The 20,832-nt window shown below is 43.5% G+C and overlaps 1 protein-coding gene across 1 annotated transcript in view; it reads right to left on the minus strand.

The window, feature by feature from the left end:
- MTAP (methylthioadenosine phosphorylase) overlaps positions 1–20,832 on the minus strand; it is a 61,426-nt gene that overhangs the window by 20,042 nt on the left and 20,552 nt on the right. The window contains exons 3-5 of the mRNA XM_080668150.1: positions 20,518–20,576; positions 18,694–18,861; positions 3,415–3,517 (exon numbers count right to left, since the gene is read on the minus strand). Of these exons, the coding sequence (XP_080524276.1) occupies positions 3,415–3,517; positions 18,694–18,861; positions 20,518–20,576 (330 nt within the window). The remainder of the gene's footprint in view (positions 1–3,414; positions 3,518–18,693; positions 18,862–20,517; positions 20,577–20,832) is intronic.

The raw sequence follows: 20,832 nt of genomic DNA on the forward strand, positions 1-20,832 counted from the left end.
CCAATATAGGGAAAATCTTGCCTGCTCATGTCTGAACCACATAAGTAAATTAATCTATTTCCTTAAAAAACAACTTATGCTATGCTATGACAATGGGAGAAAAAATTTTAACAAGAGCCTTGGTAATTCCAAATTTAGAACCATGACAAGCCACAGACAATGAATAGTTGATGCTACCTCATGTTTATTTATTCTATACATGCTAAAAATAAGACTATGCGTAACCAAACCTTTTCCCCAAAGAGTAAAGGTTATAAATGCAAGGGCCTAAATCATGCCTCCCCTCCTTTTTTCAAAATTAATATATAACCACCCCTGGCCAGGTGGCTCAGTTGGCTGGAGTGTCATCCCATACATGAAAAAGGTTGTGGGTTCAATCCCCAGTCCAGGCATGTATGGGAGGCAACTAATCAATGTTTCTCTCTCACATTGATGTCTGTCTGTCTCTCTCTCTCTCTCTCTCTCTCACTCTCTCTCTCTCTCTCTCTCTCTCTCCTTCCCCCTCTCCCTCTCTAATCAATAAGAACATATCCTTGGGTGAGGATTTAAAAAAGTTATATAACAAGCACTGTCCTTGTCTTCATTAAATGTCTTTTAAAATCCCAAATAACTGAGCTGTTGGTCTCAGCCAACCTAGAGTGCTTCTAGAGATCAGTGAAGGAAGATCATAGCTACCAACGGCTGAGGCAACAGGTCCTCGCCATCACCCGGGGAGGTGGGGGCCATGATGGGAGGAGGAGGAAGCAGAGGCTCCTGGATGCGGACTAGAGCCTCTCTGCTTGAACCACCACTTTGCACCACCACCTTAAGTTGTCAGAAACACAAAAGACAAGCTGAGAGATTTCTGGGTCTGAGGCTAAGCTGCTCTCATTTCCATGTTTCGAGTTATCATAACGGAACTCCTGAATCAATCATCTTTGTCTGTAAATATTAGCAATATCAGATCACCAGCCAAAATACATTTTATGAGTCAACACTCTCAGAGTGTATATCAAATCACCTCCTAAAATGACTAGAAGTGACACCAATTTTGGAATAGGTAAAATTTGCAGAGAAGAAGATGTTATTCTTCCACCCATGCCCCCATGACACAGTTCACCTTTCCAAGGGAAACACTCTTATTTGCACATGAATATTCTCATATTCATCTCTTTACATATTTATACACATTTTAACACAAACGGGAGGATATGTCCAACAAGGGAGGCCACGTTCTATTACTGGCAAATTTCACCCGCCACCACATTTACATGTGCTCTGTATGCATCACTAGCACTTCCACCGCCCACTTTTACCTCTAATACTGTACGTTACTATTTCTGCCTGGGAAAAGATCTTCAATCTCCTACACTCTCTCCCTAGTCTACCATATTTCTTCCCAAACTGCCCCCATTTTGAAATTGTCAAGAATTTTATACACATCTAGTTTCTGCTGGAGAGCAAATTTATTGTGTGGGCAGATCCATGTTTCAGAGGGAAGATGGGCAGCATTCTGATATATTCTGCTGGTAACTACCCAGAAACATATACATCTAAATACATCATACATACACACTGAACCTGCCACTTTTTTAAACAAGTAAAACATGTTATTTTCACAGAACTCAGAGAGAATGCAGACTGGTACACCTCAAATGGCTCCCCGCAACCCCTTACCGTGAATTTTAGATTCTGTTGTTTGTGGGGTTTTTTTAGAGTGGAGTGAGGTTAAGATGCTTTTGCTGATGACTACACAGAAACTGGTTTTAAAATATAAAAGCTATGACAACCTCTCCCTTCCTCTCTGCTATGACAACTCTGCTTTCCATATGCAGGTGTCAAAATTAGCTGAATGACTAACATGTGTAGATATTTATATTCTGTATATCAATTTAAAAGTTGATCTCATTAGCTAGTACATCACTGACAATGCTTCTAATCTGCTGTGTTGCACCTGACTTCCAAACCTGGATTATATGAAAAATACCATGTGTGGAGCAAGAGAGGGACTTTTGAATTGTGGTAGCCATTTTTATTCTCTGAGGGCTAAGGCCTGATGCTGACTTCTGTGGGGCTGCCCCCTTTGTTCTGAGATTTTACTCTAATCTCAGAGAGAAGGCTGGAGAGTAATGGCCAAACTCAGCTCAAACGTAAATGATGACAACCTGACAATGTATAGAACGGCAATAATAATAATTTAATTCATAAATGCAGTTACCAGTCATTGGACATTTTTATACTAATACCAGAGGCCCCGTGCACAGAATTCGTGCACTGGTTGAGGGCATGTTCTGCGGGGACCGGCCCACTGTGGGAGCACTACTCATCTGGGTCAGCCGAGCAGTGCTTCCAATGTGGAGCGCACTGATCACCAGGGGGAAGCTCCTGCATTGAGCGTCTTCCCCCTGGTGGTCAGTGCGTGTCATAGTGTCTGGTTGACTGGTCATTCTGGTTGTTCTGCTGTTTGGTTGCTGGGCTTTTATTATATAGGATACATTTCTAGGTATTAACTCTTTTATCCCTCACACAGTCCTACAATGTATATGTAATCATTTCCTTCATTTTACAAATGAGGAAACTGAAGCTCAGAGGTGTTAAGTAACTTTTCCAATGACACACAGCTATTACGCTGAAGAGCAGAGACTGAATCCCAAGTAAACTGGTTCCAGACCATACTTAACTAATATGCTAGTCTACACTAAATTATTTAAAAAGTATCCTGACAGCAAAATCAAAACTTATAAAAAAGGTAGGTTGCTACTTTGAGTGATTCAGCTTACAAATAACTGACAGTAGTGAAAGCATTATTAGCAAAGGGAAACAACTTTCACAAAACCTTGCATAGGACATAAACTTGAGAGGAAGAGGGACCATGTGCTTATTAGCCAACTAGAGGCCCAGGTGAATTTTGTGCAGGGGGGAAGGGACGGGGTGTCCCCTCAGCCCGGCCTGCACCCTCTCCAAACTGGGACACCTCGGGGGATGTCCAGATTGCCCCTCGCAATCCGGGACTGCTGGCTCCTAACCACTAGCCTGCCTGATCGCCCCTAACCCCTCTGCCTGCCTGCCACATCACCCCTGACTGCTCCCCTGCCGGCCTGATCACCCCTAACCACCTCTGCCTTGGCCCCGCACCCGGGACCCAGGATTCCCTCCTCCAGCCAGCCACAGACACCCGGGCTTCCCTCCCTCTGGCCAGCTGCAGGGTCAGGCGACTTTTCTCCCTCTCCCGGGCCGCAGCTGTTGGCGCTGGCGCCTGGGACCGCGGGGCAGGTGGCTTTTCTCCCTCTCCCGTGCCGCAGCTGCTGGTGCTGGCGGGCAGGCGGCTTCACCTGGGCCTGGCTTTGTCAGGAAGGATGTCCGGATGGTTAACTCTAGATGCCAACCCAAACCCTTACAATTTATTTTGGTGTAATTTCCAGACAGATTACAAACCTCTCTCGTTTTGGGGCAGAACGGCTCAGCCATTGGGATATGGCACACTCCTCTGGCACAGGAGTGACTCCCATCATAGAAGGTCTGAGGCCTCATGGTGGTCCTACAAAAAAAAGTGAAAAGGTTTTGTTTCAAAGAAGGCCAACTTTCCTTGGCCAGGTGGCTCCGTTGGTTGAGTGTCCTCCCCTGCACCAAAAAGTTTTGGATTCCATTCCCAGTCAGGGTGCATATGGGAGGCAAACAATCGATGTTTCTCTATCACAGCAATGTGTTTCTTTTCTCTCTCTCCTTTCCTCTCTAAAATCAATAAAAACAGTGGATTCCAAAATCGGTGGCGATGTAAGTAGAAGCTACACTGACACTCCCAGGACCAAACTGGAATTACAACGAAAATACAGAAAATCTGGAGAGAACTCTGATAACCAAGGACAGAAAGTGGAGACCGGCCCTCGCTGGTTTGGCTCAGGAGATGGAGTATTGGCCTGCAGCCTGAAGGGTCCCAGGTTTGATTCTGGTCCAGGGCACATTCCTGAGTTGTGGGCTTGATCCCTAGTGTGGGGCATGCAGGAGGCAGCCAATCAATGATTCTATCTCATCATTGATATTTCTGACTCTCTCTCCCTCTCACTTCCTCTCTGAAATCAATAAAAATATATTTAAAAAAGCACAGCAAAAGAAACTATCAACAAAACAACAAGAAAGCCCACTGTATGGAAGAACATATTAGCAAATGTTATCACTGATAAAGGTTTAATCTCCAACATGTTCAGGCAGCTTATACAACTTAATAAAAGGAAGACAAATGATCCAATAAAAAAAATGGGCAACAGACCTAAATAGAATCTTTTCGAAAGACAGAAGGAAGGCCAAGAGACACATGAAAACATGCTCAAAGTCACTAATTATCCGAGAGATGCAAATCAAAATGACAATGCGATACCATCTCACACCTGTCAGAATGGCTATCATCAACAAATCAACAAACGACAAACGTTGGCGAGGATGCGGAGAAAAAGGAACCCTCGTGCACTGCTGGTGGGAATGCAGACTGGTGCAGCCACTGTGGAGAACAGTATGGAGTTTCCTCAAAAAACTGAAAGTGGAACTCCCATTTGACCCAGTAATCCCACTCCTAGGAATTTATCCTAAGAAACTAGAAATACCAATCAGAAAGGATATATATGCACCCCTATGTTCATAGCAGCACAATTTACAATAGCTAAGATTTGGAAACAGCCTAGGTGCCCGTCAGCAGATGACTGGATCAGAAAACTATGGTACATCTACACAATGGAATACTATGCTGCCATAAAAAAGAAGGAATTATTACCATTTGTAGGCACCTGGATGGAATTAGAGAACATTATGCTAAGTGAAATAAGCCAGTCAATGAAAGAAAAATACCACATGATCTCACTCATTTGTGGATAATAAAAAAACACTATAAACTGATGAGCAAAAAGATAGATACAGAGGCAGTAAAGCATCAAACAGACTGTCAAATTACAGCGGGAAGATTAGGGAGAGGTGGGGGAGATAAGAGATCAACCGAAAGACTTATATGCATGCATATAAGAGTAACCAACGGATGCAAAACATTGGCGGGTGAGGGCATATATGGGAGTGGGGTGTGGGGGGGCAATGGTAAGATATGTACACATATAATACCTTAATAAAAATATATATAAAAGAAAAAAATATATTAGAAAAAAAAAGAAAGAAAGAAAGCAGAGACCACACAGAGACTGATAGGAAGTGCAGAGGCACAAAAGGAGGGCTGGCTGGGCTCCCATAGACAGCAGCTGAAGTTCTAGAGGGTTATCACAGCTGTGGGGGATTCCCACTGAGAACTCTGGGCCTAAAGCCCAAGCTGGGCTCCCTTTCACAGAGCACTAGAACTGAGAAAGGTGCTCACATAACATCTGGCTATGAAAAGCAGCAGGACTGCTGTCTGCCAGCAAGAGATGACTGGAAATGCCAGCACACTCATAAAGGGTCAATGCACAAAATTTTGGGGGCAGCCATTCACCTTGGCAGAGTGGACTGGAGTTGTGTGAGCAGAAGCCAGGGTTGGGGGCTCTAGGGTTAGACCTCAGAAGGCAGACATCTTGGTTTCCTGTGCTGAGTCATTCCCTCACGCTGCAGAGGACATCTTTCTCCAGTGGACCTTTGGGATCTAGGTGGTTTTTGCCTGGGGAAAGGCAGTTGCCCCACCCTATCGGAAAACCCCTTACCCCTTCCTGTGGAGTTTCCAAGACCCATTAAGAGACTAAGAATAACAATCAACCTGCAGGCAGAAGTAACTGCCCCACCCTGTTGGAAAACCTCTCATCCCACAGTATGGTCTACAGCCAGAGGCTAATCAAGACTGAATACAATCAGAATGCAGGCAGATGTGGGCAGAGGCTTTGAGTCTTTGCCTGATCTAATTTGGGGCCTAGGGCTAGGAAAAGCAGACCTTGGTGCACATCTTGGTCCTTTCCAAAGGCACCCAGCCCCAGCATAGGGAGCCATAAGCTGTGGACTGCTGATAGCTGCAAACAGGGTACTCAGGGGCAGTTAGAAACAGTGTCTGACACTGTCTTGCATTATAGATTGGGAGGCATAGCAGATCTATCTAATACACAGACACAAACCCAAATAGGCAGCCAAAATGGGGAGACAAAAAAAAACACACAAACAAGCCCCAAATGAAAGAATAAGAGAATTATCCAGAAGAAAAGCTAAATGAAATAGAAATAAGAAACTTATCAAACATACAGTTCAGAATAATGATGGCAAAGATGCTCAACAGCATGAGAAAAAATATAGTAACTATGAATAACATAACACTAATAAAGAACACAGTGGGAGGAACACACAGCAGATTAGGGGAACTGAGGATCAGATCAGTGAATTAGAAGACAGGGTAGAAAAAAATCAATCAAAGAACCAAAAAGAAAAAAAAAACACAATTAAAAAACAGGACAGCTGAGAATAGAGGGATCATACCTCAACATAATAAATAAAGGCTATATATGACAAACCTACAGCCTACATCATACTCAATGAGCAAAAATTAAAACCATTTCCACTAAGAACAGGAACAAGATAGGGGTATTCCCCTTTCACCACTCTTATTCAACATAACACTAGAAGTGCTAGACAAAGTGATCAGACAAAAAGAAAACATAAATGGCATCCAAATTAGACAGGAGAAATTAAAACTCTCATTATTTGTAGATGACATGATATTATACATAGAAAACCCTAAAAACTCCACCAAAAAAAATACTAGATTTAATAAATGATTTTGGCAATGTAGCAGGAAACAAAGTTAACACTCAGAAATCAATGGCATTTTTATATATCAATAATGAATTCTCAGAAAGAGAAAGAAAACAAACAATCCTATTTACTATAGCAACCAAGAAGACTTGTACTCTGAAAACTACAGGACATTGAAAAAAGAGAGAAGAAGATATAAAGAAATGGAAGATTATACCATGTTTATGGATTGATAGAATTAACATCATTAAAATGTCCATACTACCCAAAGCAATCTATAGATTCAATGCAATCCCTATTAAATTACCAATGGCATATTTCACAGATCTAAAATAAATACTCCAAAAACTTTTATGGAACCAAAAAATCCCAAAATAGCCACAGTAATTTTAAGAAAGAACAAAGTTGGAGGGATCACAATACCAGATATCAAGTTATATTACTAAGCCACTGTAATCAAAACAGCCTGCTACTGGCACAAGAACAGGCATATAGATCAATGGAACAGAACAGAGACCCTAGAAATCGACCCAAGCCATTACACTCAATTAATATTTGACAAAGGAATCAAGAGCATACAATGAAGTCAAGACAGTCTCTTCAGTAAATGGCATTGGGAAAATTGGACTGATACATGCAAAAATATGAAACTAGACCACCAACTTATAACATACACTAGAATAAACTTAAAATGGATAACTTAAATGTAAGACGTGAAACAATAAAAGTCCTAGGAGAAACCATAGGCAGCAAAATCTCAGACAGCTCTTGTAGCAATGTGTTTATGGATACATCTCTTAGGGCCATGGTCGGCAAACTGGCTCGCAAGCCACATGCGGCTCTTTGGCCCCTTGAGTGGGGCTCTTCCACAAAATAACACAGTCTGGGCGAGTATATTTTGAAGAAGTGGCGTTAGAAGAAGTTTAAGTTTAAAAAATTTGGCTCTCAAAAGAAATTTCAATCATTGTACTGTTGATATTTGGCTCTGTTGACTAATGAGTTTGCCGACCACTGTCTCAGGGAAAAAGAAACTAAGGCGAAAATAAACAAATGGGACTACATCAAAATAAAAATTTTCTGCACAGCAAAAGGAAACTATCACCAAAATAAATAGGGAGCCCACTGTATGGGAGAATGTATTTGCCAGTGGTACATCTGATAAAGGTTACTATCCAAAATATAAAAGAAACTCATACAACATAACCAAAGGAAGACAAACAATCCTATTAAAAAATGGGCAAAGGACCTAAATAGACACTTCTCCAAAGTGGACATACAGATGGCCAAGAGACATATGAAAAAATCCTCGAAGTCATTGATCATCAGAGAGATGCAAATTAAAATGACAAATTAAAACACCTGTCAGAATAGTTACCATCAACAAATGACAAGTACTGGCAAAGTTGTGGAGAAAAGGGAACCCTAGTACACTGCTGGTGGGAATGCAGACTGGTGCAGCTACTATAAAGAACAGTATGGAGTTTCCTAAAAAAATTAAATATGGAACTGCCATTTGACCCAGTGATCCCACTTCTAGGAATATATCCTATGAAACACAAAACACCAATCAGAAAGGAATTATGCACCCCATGTTCATAGCAGCGCATTTTATAATAGCTAAGATCTGGAAACAGGCCAAGTGCCTATCAGTAGATGAGTGGATAAAAAAGCTGTAGTACATTTACAACAAGGAGGGACCTGGAGAGTATTATGCTAAGCAAAATAAGCCAGTCAGAGAAAGATAAGTATCACATGATCTCACTCATATGTGAAATCTAATGAACAAAATAAACTGATTAACAAAATGAATCCATAGACATAGAAGCATGGAACAGACTGTTGAATCTCAGAGGGAAGGCAGGGGTGTGTGGGTGTGTGGGAAGAGATCAACCAAAGAACTTACATGCATAACCCAGGGATACAAACAATAGGATGAAGGGCTGGGGCAGGGAGCATGGGTGGGCTATAAGGGGTCAATGGGAGAAAAAAGGGAACATACGTAATACTTTCAACAATATTTTTTAAAATAACAAAAGAAAATCAATAAAAACACATTAAAAATAATTTAAAAAGGCCATCTCTCCATTCTCTGGGGCTGGTGAAATCAACTCTATATAGATCAACATCTTGGTCCTCACTCCAGAATCAATAGCTCTGGATAAGCGGAAGGCAAATGGCAAAAACGCAGCTTCAGGATGGGACTCGGCTTCCCTGGCTCTAGGTTGGTGGCAGCATATTTTCCAACAGACGCCTGTGATCTGGTGGCTGTGACAGGATAAGCACACTGTTCTGCAGATACAGCTCAACTCTGGGCTCAGGAGGGCAGATCAAACACTTAAGAAGTCAACATGAATATTCCCAATCACTGTAAATGGAGAGGACCCGATACTGAGCCCCACTGATACCCATCACCTCGATTCAACAATTTCCAAAATTTGGTCCAATCTGCTTTATCTGTTAGCATTTCCCTGGTGGCAAATCCCAGACTTTTGTCATTCACCCCTACTTCAGATGGACCAAAATATATGGACTATTTCCACTGCAATGTCATTACCACATTAATAAAAATAACATTAATTCCTCAGTATCAGCTAATACATAGACCATATGCAAATGTCCCTGTTGTCCTTAAAAATGTCCTTTTTGAAAAAAACAATTGCTTTGTTAGTTTTGGGTTCATAAAAAGCCTTCATCTTGCATTTGATTGTCCTTTACTGAACCCTGACACTAGTAGTCCAAAGCCACCTTGCTCAAAGATGAGGCCTCAATGCAGTGGAGGAATGAAGACCTGTCAGTGTTCTATTTTATTTTATTTAAAAATATATATTTTTATTGATTTCGGAGGGGAGGGGAGAGGGAGAGACAGAATCATCAATGATGAGAGAGAAGCACCGTCAGTGGTTTAAGGGAAAGGCTAACTTAACCCCAAAGCAATTCCAGATGGGTTGAACAAAAGGTCAAGTGATTGCTCCAGCCTGTGCGATCAAGGGTTTTTCTCTTTTTGTAAAACCGACCAATAAAATGATGCCACATATTCCAGCTCTGACTTGGCTCTAGCCTTCAATGACTCAAGTATTAGTAACATCTCTACTTACAACTGTGATTAAAACCTTCAGTTGCTATACGCCACTAGACACCCATGCGATAACACCCTCATCTCATCTACCTCTCTCCTCTCCTCTATCTCCATCCCTTCTTCACCTAACCACGCCTCTCTTTGTTCTGAACGTTTACCTTAAGATATAACATGTATTATTCATGCTTCATGTTATGCTATAAATATGTGATACTTATTGACTACAGTTTTAATTCTCTCTAGTGGAACACTTTACATTTTTCTCTTTCAACAAAGCTCCCCAACTATTAGCTATACAGCTTTTAGCAAATTGGAAAACGGAGAATCAAGAAGATATGGCAATCATAAAATACAGTGTTTAGCCACCCACTTATAAGGACTTTATGAGGACTAAGTCAACCATGAAGTCCAGATATCCCACAGCAGCTCAGAAATGAGGTCTGGGCTAGACAGAATCGGAAGCCAGTACCAAGGACAAGCTGTGGCTGAGGATGGGGGTATCAGAACACCCTACCTTGAAAGGGGCAAGTGAAGCAGGTAACCCCAGGAAGAAATAGAGACTTTAAAATCAGTATTTATCATGGTTTTGGGACTGACTATTCCGTCAAAATCCAGGAAAGGAAGGTACAGATGAGAAACACCTTTTACATAGCCTGCCCACTTATTTGTGGTGCTTTGTATGACTGACTTAAGTGACAACACATTCAGTGAAAGGCTTAAGTTAAATCACTATAAACGGCACTACTCCTGTACAGTATAAAATGATGAGACACGATCAATGATGAGTAACATTGAGCAATGGGGCTCACAGTCACAGCTGCGGTGAGGGATGACACTACCCAAGGGAAATGCTAGAGTGCAAATGAGTGAAATTTTAAGAGCTCCGACGCTCCCTCTGAGGGTTTCTAATTAGCGAAATGAGAGTTTTAAAAACTGAGCAAAATGCCCGAAGTAAACTTATCAGGTAGGTCCCACACAGTGGGGACAGTCACCTGATGGAGCCTGTACTAACAGGGGATCCGCCCATTAGACTGCCCATTTCCAGCCGAATGGTCCGCTCTCATCCCGAGTGTTCTCAGTGATATGGAGAATACATGAGAAATGTCATTTTATGCCTGATGTGATCTTGTTACTAAATTTGTGCGTGGTTTTAAAAACATTACTTCTGTTCTTTCTTCATAAGGCACATAATAGCAACACCTGCACTGAACCCTCGAGCAGTTACATCCCAATAGACTCTGATGTAACAACATCTCTATTTTAGATGACAGATGTTTGCATTTAGGGGTCAGTAATCATTGGTGCAAAGAGCTATTGCCACTATTGCCTTGAGAAGGACCAAGCACCTGGCACACAGTATTCATTCCAATCACATTAGAGATGGACGCAGGTGTAGCAGAAGCAAGCATTGGGAGTAGGTCAATGGAAGATAGTTTCCAGAAGGAAGAAACTCTGTCGCAACAGTGCCCGGGTGGGCACCTTTTCCTGATAAGGGGGCCCTTGAGGGAATCTGTTCTTCCTTCCATCAAGAGACAGAGCTGAAATCTATTCCTGAGCCCATGGTTCAGGGCACCTCAGCCTCAGACAATGTCAAACTGGCTGGACCTGGTGGGAGGCTGTGTTCCAGCTGCAGCTGACAAGAATGAGAAGGATCACACTCCTCCCGGAAGTAACCCAGACCAAGGACAAGAGAGTTTAGGCGTGGTGGCTGCCCTACTGACTTGTGAAAGGGGCAAAGTGGCATGTGGAGCACACCCCCCACCCACCAAAGATATCTACATCCTAATGCCCAGAACCTGTGAATATGTTATTTTACATAGCAAAGGGGAACGAAGGCTACAGATGGAATTAAGGTTGCTAACCAGCTGACAATAAAATGGAAAAACTATCCTGGATTAACTGAATGGGCTCAATGTCACCACTAGAGTCCACACACGTGGAAGAAGGAGGCAGAAGAGTCAATGTCAGAGTGATGAGATGCAAGAAGAACTCAACCCACCATGGCATTGAAGATGGAAGGGGCCACAAGCCAAGGAATGCAGGTGGCAAAGAGCAAGGAAGCATTCTCCCACGAGCCTCCATAAGGTATGCAGCTCTGCTGACATCCAGTCAGTGAGACCTATGTTAGACTCCTACAGAATAAGATAATCAGTTTATATTCTTTAAGTCATTAAGTTTGAGGTAATTTGTTACTGCAGCAATAGGAAACTAATACACATGCTTATCTGGCTTAAGATATAGTTAATTCAGTTGTGGGTTATAATAAAAACCGATGATGAAGGTCTGCCCCCAATTCTTGCTTTAATCGTAACCCTCCCTGCTGAGCGAGGTAACTGCTAATTTCACCTCCCTGTTAGCATGGGACATCCACTGGAAACCAGACTTGAATGACTTGACTGATCTGAGTGGTTTTACTATCCATTCACCAGCTCTGTGCCTCTAAAAAGAGCAATTAACACCACCCACCTTCTACGGTGCGTGTGGAGACTGAATGAGAACACATGAAGCAAGTGCTCAGCACTTGTAACTACTGTTTAGGGAAAACCTGCCAGCGGCAAAGCATGACACATTCTGGGCCCAGTCAAGGGTACCCCACAAACTGCTCAAAGTTGTCACACATGACTGTGTGCTCAGAAAAGTTAGTGTACAAACAAAAAACTGCCCATGGAAGAGACCGAATGATGCTGTGTCCTGGTGAGTGAAATGAGTTCAAGACTCAGAAGGGGGTGCTGTTTCTGGATCGCGGCTCTTGAATTGACTCTGTTGTCACAAGCAGGTCAATGTGCAGGAGCTCAGCGTGCAGGAGTGAGCGTAAGTCAATGAATTCACCAGCAGAGCCGGGCCAACCGCCCGCTGCTCAGCAGACTGGCTTTGGGGGAACTGATTCTAGCTATGTCACTTAAAGGATACTCCAACAGGGATGCCCATTGACAGAGACAAGTTCAGTTTTTAGAAACCAAGTAAAATAAGACTTTTCAACCCCCCTTGACTTTGAAGCCTGAGTGCTGACGGAAGAGGGGCTCTCAGTAAAAAATGAATATTTGATAATCATCATCATCATCATAAGTAGCAACAAAAGTGAAAATATTCACACCAGAATTTCCTGTTAGCAGGAGATGTTAACAACGGTAAACTGTTTCATATTCACACATTCTTTCCTTTGCCACTTGAGAGACTAATCATTGATCAGACAGGTATCAGCGTGAAAGGGTTGGGTTGAGAAGCGAATTGTTCAAGGTGGGAGACATTTGAGAACAGAGATAGGAGATACGTGGCCATTGCCCAAATAGTTCCTCTTGGTTTCTTAAGAAACACGTGCACAAAGGAGCTCATGCAGAGCTACTGGTTATAACATTTTTAAGTACATTTATTGTATAATAACTAAAATACTGGTTTACCCAGTATTTATGGCAGTCTAGGGAAGTCTCCAAGATACATTGTTAACTAAGTTAAGCACATTGTAGACAGTCCATATTGTATACCTATATGTTTGTTACTATACATTTCCTTTCCTTTTTGTTAAGTTTTCATTTACATTTCATGTGTTTTTTTTAAAGTGTTTATAGATTAAACAATACATTAGACAGGTACTGTATATAAGAAAGGCTAAACAGGGAACCATCTGGGGGTTTGGAACAGATTAATTCAATTTACATGAGTTCCAATGGGGAAAAAAATGTTTCAGTTTTCAAACAGCCTTTCAGAATGAATTAAGTTTGAGAACCGAGGTTCCATGTACATGATCAAGTTTGATAGAAAATTCTCACCAAATTGCCCTTCATGTAGCAAGGCAGCTGCCAGAAACATAGAGTTTTGCTTTTCATCACTATCTTCCTATACTATTTACATTTTACTTTCTCACAAATATGTATTACTCTTAAGACACTTTAAAAACACAGATAAAGTGTTGGATAGCATGTTAGTCAGAACACCAAAGACAATTAAAAATTTTTTTTAAAGTACATAAATGGGTCAAGATGACAAGAAAAAGTTTAGGCCAAGTCAACAACTGGTTAGAACAAAAGGATTATTTATACCCTAGGCAATTTGCATGACTTCAAGATGGACAGGAGGAAGCAGGAGCCTCCTAAGTTTCCAGGTGTGTATGTGTGTGGGTGTGCACACACGCATTTACGGACAGCGCCGTCAAGAGCATGTACATAAATGAAGGTCAAATCCTAGAAGATTCAGGTCAGGGAGTCAGGGTACAAAGGGCACTTAGGGAAGGGAAAGGAGCTGAAAACTACAGTGGGGAAAGGAGTTTTGGCATGAATGGCAATAAATTAAGTAATGGAATGAGTCTGTTCTATTAACCAGAAGGAATTGAAAGATTATGAATTTGGACCAACATCGTTAAGATCCTCCCACTCCCTGCTAAAGACTGCCCCTAACTGTTCATGGTGCCACAGGAAAGAAGAAAAACCAATTGATATTTACATCCCAATGAGGCAATAGTGCTTAATAAACAGATAACATAGATTTCCCTTCATATTGCCTATTTTCCATCAGGTCTTGATAAATAGAACAGTAGTACAAGAATAAAATCCTGGCTCTGATACAGGTGGTGAGTAACCATCCCCTGGGCCTCAGTTTTCTCACCTGTATAAGGGATAATAAGGGATGCATGAGGGATGCCCCATAGTGTTGTGATAATCAGCACCAAGAACATACTACGGACTCTAACAGCACGTACTAGTGTCAGTTCTGTTTTCACTGTGAAGTGTCACGGACACCGCTCCAGGTCACCATATGAAGCTCTAACAAATCCCAGTTACAGCTGCACGGCACCGGATGGCTGCCAACCACGGCCGCAGGCTGCTCACTCCGTTAGCAGTACACACACATCCTGGTGCAAGCAAGCGGCTAGGAAAATGCGCTGTTTTGTGCTTTTCGTAGGACTGCAAAGTGCAAAAGGGAAGGCTGGTTAGAAAGGCATGAGTATTTTAAACGTTAATGAGTCAGGTGGTTAGAAAAGCTCTAACCATCACCACCGCAATAGATATACGAATGCTAATTATCCAGGGGCTAGCAACACCTGACAGGTGGCAAGAGCTCAATATTCCCCTTCACTTCAGAATGAAAGAATGTCTTCATGTTCAGAAGAGCAGATGTAATCAGAATAATAAACACTAATATTTTACTGGGCAGAGGAAAACGAGCAGGGATCTGAAGTACAAAAGCAATGGAAGAGACCGCCACAAAGGTGACATTTTAAAGTACATGTCAAAGATCATCGGCATCAATGACAAAAGGAACTAGAACAAAATTACAAAAATTTACAGGAAGAGCTGAGTGAGGTATTCTATATGAAGAATTAGGGCACCCTCCCCCGCAAATACAGTTAATGCCGAAGTCTGGTGTTAGCAGGTGGTTATCACTGCTGTTACAACCGGATGATCAGATTCGAGGGGAAGCCCCACTGGAGGTGGCAGATGGACGGCCACAGGGTTCTCAGAACCCTTCTGCCTGTATCTTCATTTCTATTATAGTTTTAGGGACGAGTATGGGAACTAGCTTTGAAGGGAGTCAAGTTAGGGCGAAGGGATTTTCAGTAAAAACTGACCCAAACGAGGACAGTGGTGACAGAGGAGAGAGAGGGTGGGACTCCAGGCAGGCACAGCAGTACTCAGAGACTGAGTGGATAGAGTGACAGATCCCAGCAGTGACCATGGGGTGCAGGTCAGGGCCAGGCTCATCAACTTAGCAATTCACCAAGTAAAGAATGGGGGGCTTGGGAGAAGAAGGAGTGTGGGGTTAGAAGACGATCAAGGGGACTAATTAATCTTTATTACGAAGTCCGAGGTATCTCTGGGACCTTGTCCCGCAGCCAGTATGGCTCCTGAGGGAAAGGGCGGAGCTGGAAGTCCGTGTGTGAGCGATGGTTGAGGTCATCGGCTTTGGAGAAAAACCGGAATTCAAACCCCACAGGTCCCACTTAATAGCAAATGGCCAGCATTTCTGAGCTGAAGTTTCTTCAACTATAAACCGGGGAAATTACCCTTGTGTGCGGCAAACAGGATGGATCTGTGGCACCTCCTAGGAATTCCAAAACGGGAGCTCACCAGCATTTCACCAGCGAGGCTATCCCGGGAAGTGGTAACAGAACAGGGACAGGCTGCCTCCACTGCCTGGACAGCTGTCAGCAGGACAGGGGTACAAGGGGGACGGGGCGAGGATGAAGGAAGCTTGTTTTCTTCCTTGTGAAGAGGTACCTTCTCAACCAAGAGTAAAAGAGGCGGGCAGGAAGCTGCGAGACCAGTAAGGGTTTAAGCAACAGCTGACAGGAATGCTCAGCAAAGGCTCCCTGTGAACTTTACCAGGAACTCCCATTTCCACTGCGAAAGCCCACTCTGCCCAAGAGGCTGGGAGTGATGATGTCACTGGTCTCAGGGTGCCCCTGAACTTCCCAGCCGGGCTTTATAGGGTGGAAACAATAACTCCAGATGCAACATCAGAGGGGAAGCCCAAGGCCGTGTCTTTAGGAGGGGGAATAACCTGACATAATCCCTTGGCACTGTGTATACAGCGGGACTTTCCTGATGAGTAAGTGTGTCCCGAGAGCAAGCTCACCCCAGCCCCTCGCTGCTTTCTGGGGCGAGCCAGTATGTGAAACCTCTACATTTACATGTGAGAAAAAGATCTGGGAGCATGACAGTGTACAGTTACCCACATAAGTAACAAATGAATCCCACGTCAGCCTTTTCCTTCTAATGTCATCTATAATGCTTGAGGAATCCGGATCATTGTGAATATGGAGTTTTATACTCTGCTGTTTTAAACAGCTATAGTACAGCCCTGGCCAGGTGGCTGTTGGCTGGAGCATCATCCTGCACACCAAAAGGTTGTAGGTTCGATTCCCAATCAGGGCACATACCTGGGCTGCGGGTTTGATCCCTGGTTGGGGTGTGTATGGGAGGCAACCAACGGATGTTTCTCTCTCTCTCTCTCTCTTTCTCCCCGCTTCCTCTCCCTAAATTAATAAACATATCCTTGGGTGAAGATTAAAAATCAAACCAACACCATAGTACAAACATTTTCTTAAACCATTATCTCCAAACACTTGTACTTTGACAGCCATAAAGACTTTGATGATGTCCCCTAAACACGAACTCCAGCTCCCTCTCCTTTGGTGTGATCACATTCATTCAATCACTCGAAAAATACAGGCCAGTGTTGTGGGTGTTGGGGATAAAGCAGCAAACAGGAGGGTCTTTACCGCAGATGGTTTATATTCTACTAGAGGCCCGATGCACAAAATTTGTGCAAGATTAGCCCTTCCTTCTCCCAGCTGCCGGCACTGGCTTCCCTCTGGCACCCGGGACCCAGGCTTCCCTCGCATCCCTGGCTTTATCGGAAGGACGTCCAGTCTTATTAGCATATTATGCTTTTATTATTATAGAATTATTATAGATGGGGAAGACAGACAATACATATATAGTGTCAGGTGCTCAAAAATGATAGGAGAAATGACAGGGGATGGGAGGAGCGTGTAATGATTTTAGTCTACCCCTGTTATGTATTAGGTTGAACCACATGAAACTGCCAATCTCCGACCATTTCTAATTTACAGAATGCTCCATTTCCTACGGGTCTATCTGAGAGCTTCATTTCATAGAGGGACAATTGAGAATCATTCTGATGGACGACAAATTATAATGAATCCCCAAAAGGCAGCAGACACACAGAGCTGGCTGACTCAACCTTCCTCCCATTACAGAAGACGGAGGAGAGGCTCTGGGTATAGCAAGTTCAGAGGTAACGGGAGGAGCAGGATGACTGTGGGTGGTCTAGGTGACTGAATGGGGGACTCTGGTAGGAACCACCAAACAGTTCACACCCCTTGGCACTTCTCCCCACCGCTCTGGATCAAGGTGCAGAGCGCAGTCACCTGTCTCCACCCAGAGCCCCTGGGAGGCGGTTATTTCCACCAGGAATGGGGCGGACAGGAATCCCCACGAGACTCCCACTTTCCCTTGTGATTTCTTCAACCACTTCTAAAGGCAGAAGCAGCCCAGGATCTTGGCAGCCTATTACTGTTTAATTTTGGGGGTAAAGAAACATTGTATCTTACTTGTATAAATAACGACCAATCCCTAGCTCCTGAACCAACTGTGGACTGACAACCAGACATTATGTGCCTCCTGATAGGATGCGGGGGTTTCTACCAAGAATTTGAACCTGGTTCTGATCAGGCCTCCAGAGCTAACCACTGGTTTCCGGTAACGACAGGAGATGGGAAGACGCCAAATGACACTTAGGGATGCAAACAGTAAAATCCAGCTTGTGGGGGACTCCCCAGGACGAGAGAGGAGGCCAGGGGATGGGGACCTCCTGACAAAGAAGCTTATCAATCAATACACTCGTGTGTAACCAGCGGCCTCCTCTGGCCCCTTATTAACAAATCAACTAGAAAAAGGTTTGTAGACAAGAGGAGAAAGGAGAACATTGCCTGGGCACTTAATACTAAGGAAATATTAAGTAACTTTCTTTTTTAAAGAGCCCTTAATCTTTTAAAGTTACAAATTGCAGTGAACTTATAAATGTTGAAATGATGATTATTCTATTTGGTATACGTGTAATAACTCCCACAATAAAAAGCTTAAAACAAGTCTGTGGGCCCCAGATGGCACGGCTCAGTGGTTGAGCATCAACCTATGAACCAAGAGGTCACGGTTCGATTCCTAGTCAGGGCATTTGCCCAGGTTGTGGGCTTGATCCCCAGTGTCAGGATACAGGAGGCAGCCAATCAATGATTCTCTCTCATTATTGATGTTTCTCTCTCTCTCTGCCCCTCTCTGAAATCAATAAAATATATTTAAAAAACAACAACAAAAGTCTGTGGGTCTGCCCCATCCTCCCCCCAAGTTCCCACACACTGTCCATTTGAGCTGGGAACGGTCTTCCAGGCGCCTACCGTGGCGTAGAGGATGGCATACCTGTCGATAAACTGGTCAATAATGACGATATCACCGGGCTGAATCTCCTCCCTCAAGGAACCGCAAGCTGTGGTCACTATGACATGAGTACAGCCCTCCTCCTTCAGGGCCCAGATGTTCGCCTGATAGTTGACTTTGGAAGGCATGATGGTATGCTGCCTCCCATGCCTGCGGGAAGAAGAGCGAATGTGGTCGGTGAGTGAGCAGCACGTTTTCATTGTGTCAGAAGAGAAAACCAATTTACAGCCCTTTCCACCAAAGCGCATGCATTGGCAGAGGGGGGAAAAAAGAGGCTGGGCAGTGACCAGCCAACTCTAAGTCTAAACCATTCGGTTTTAAAGCGCAGTTCAGAGTCTGCATCCTTATTTTCCTATCAAGAGCAGGTACTAACTGACTTAGAATTCCCTCTTCAGGAAGCTGAGTTGTGTCCACCCTGTGGGACACCAAGCCCCCCAATCAGAGGCATCTGGTCTGTGATCCCCGACACAGAAAACAAGAGGTGCCCATGAAGAAAGACTCTGAATAGAAATAAAAGCTCAAGTTTCCAGGTGAAGCTCTCCATTCCTTCTGCCCGGCCACCCAAATAATAAAGCCTTTAAAACATTAGAAGGTTTCGTCTGAGAACCGATCACTTCACGCATGATCCATGTTACAGGCTGAACTGTGGCCCCCGCCATTCCTTTGGTGAATTCCTAACACCTAGGACCAGCAGAATGCAACCATATTTGGAAGTAGGGTCTTCAACAGAGTAATTAAGTTAAAATGAGGTCATTAGGGTGGGCCCTAATTTAATATAAATGGCACCCTTCCAAGAAGAGAACATCTGGAGAGATACGCAGGGAGCATGTGTGAAGATACAGGGACAAGATGGTCATCGACAAGTGAAGAGGGTCATCTACAAGCCAGAGAGGCCTCCAATAGACCCTTCCCTCTGGGCCCTCAGAGGAAACCAATCCTGCTGACTTGATGCCAACCAATGGGATACAGCAGAGCTGCTGGGAGTCCCTCCCACAGTTAGGCTTCATCCTGACAGCAGAGACCCGCCAGCCGGCCTTGCAGGGGAGGGGGAGGGCTGCTATCACATGAACTGCCCATGCAGAGAGTCACGTGGCAGAGAATGTGCACAGCCTCTAGGAGCTGAATTCTGCCAACAGCCACGTGAACTGGAATGAGGATCTGGAACTCCAGGTGAGAACAAACCCTGACTCTACCTTGTGTGACCCAGAACAGCAGACTGAGCTGAGCTGTGTGCACATGGCTGACAGTCCGAAACTATGAGACTGTTTTAGGAAACTATGTCCTGTTTTAAGCTGCTAAATGTGTGGTTAATTGTTATGCAGCAACAGAAAACGGTGTAATTTCTAACAATGTGATACAAATGATTTTTCTCCCTCTATAACCAGGAACGCTGCAAGACTTATTGAGATAACAAGGGCGCGGAAACCACAGGGAAACCACTTCAGGGACCCAAAACCCACTCCCTGAAAACACAGAATTATAGTAATATTCACTGAATGAAACAGTTTTCCTTTATCTTGTTAACTAGAAAAAAAGAAAACATTTTCATTTGCAGAACTTCAACTTCAGTCAAATTCATCTTTTTACTCACTGGATTGTTCTAACTCTCCCAACCTAAGGAGGCGATGGGTGAGATATGAGTCAGTTTAACTTGCCCAAAACACTGTAAGTGGTGAATAAAGGTGACTGAAATGCGTTGGCTCCACCAGCACATAAAACTCATACCGGCATCATTACTCTTTCCAGGTTTTAAGTTATTTAAATTCTCCTTCAGTAGTAACATTCCAAAAACTTAAAATATCTTACCTTGCAAGGAGGACACAATCAACATTCTTTATCTTCCCCAAAATCAAGGCATCGGAAGGCTGCACACAATGAATAATGGTTACAACTCAGTGATTTGAAAACAGACGAACAATTAAAAAGCTGCCAGTCCAACTGTTCCACCATGATAGGTTCCATGGAAACTTGGGAGTTGGACCATACACTTTAAAGAAGAGTCTAGATTTGATGACTAATCACTCAGTAAATATTTACGGAGGCCTTTACAAGCACAGATTCACAGGAATTTGAAGGCTGCCTCAGGCGCCTGGCTAGGTCCCATTTAGTGAGACCTATTTG

The sequence above is a fragment of the Plecotus auritus genome (assembly GCF_963455305.1).
Source record: "Plecotus auritus genome assembly, chromosome: 5".
Taxonomy (NCBI): Eukaryota; Metazoa; Chordata; class Mammalia; order Chiroptera; family Vespertilionidae; genus Plecotus; species Plecotus auritus.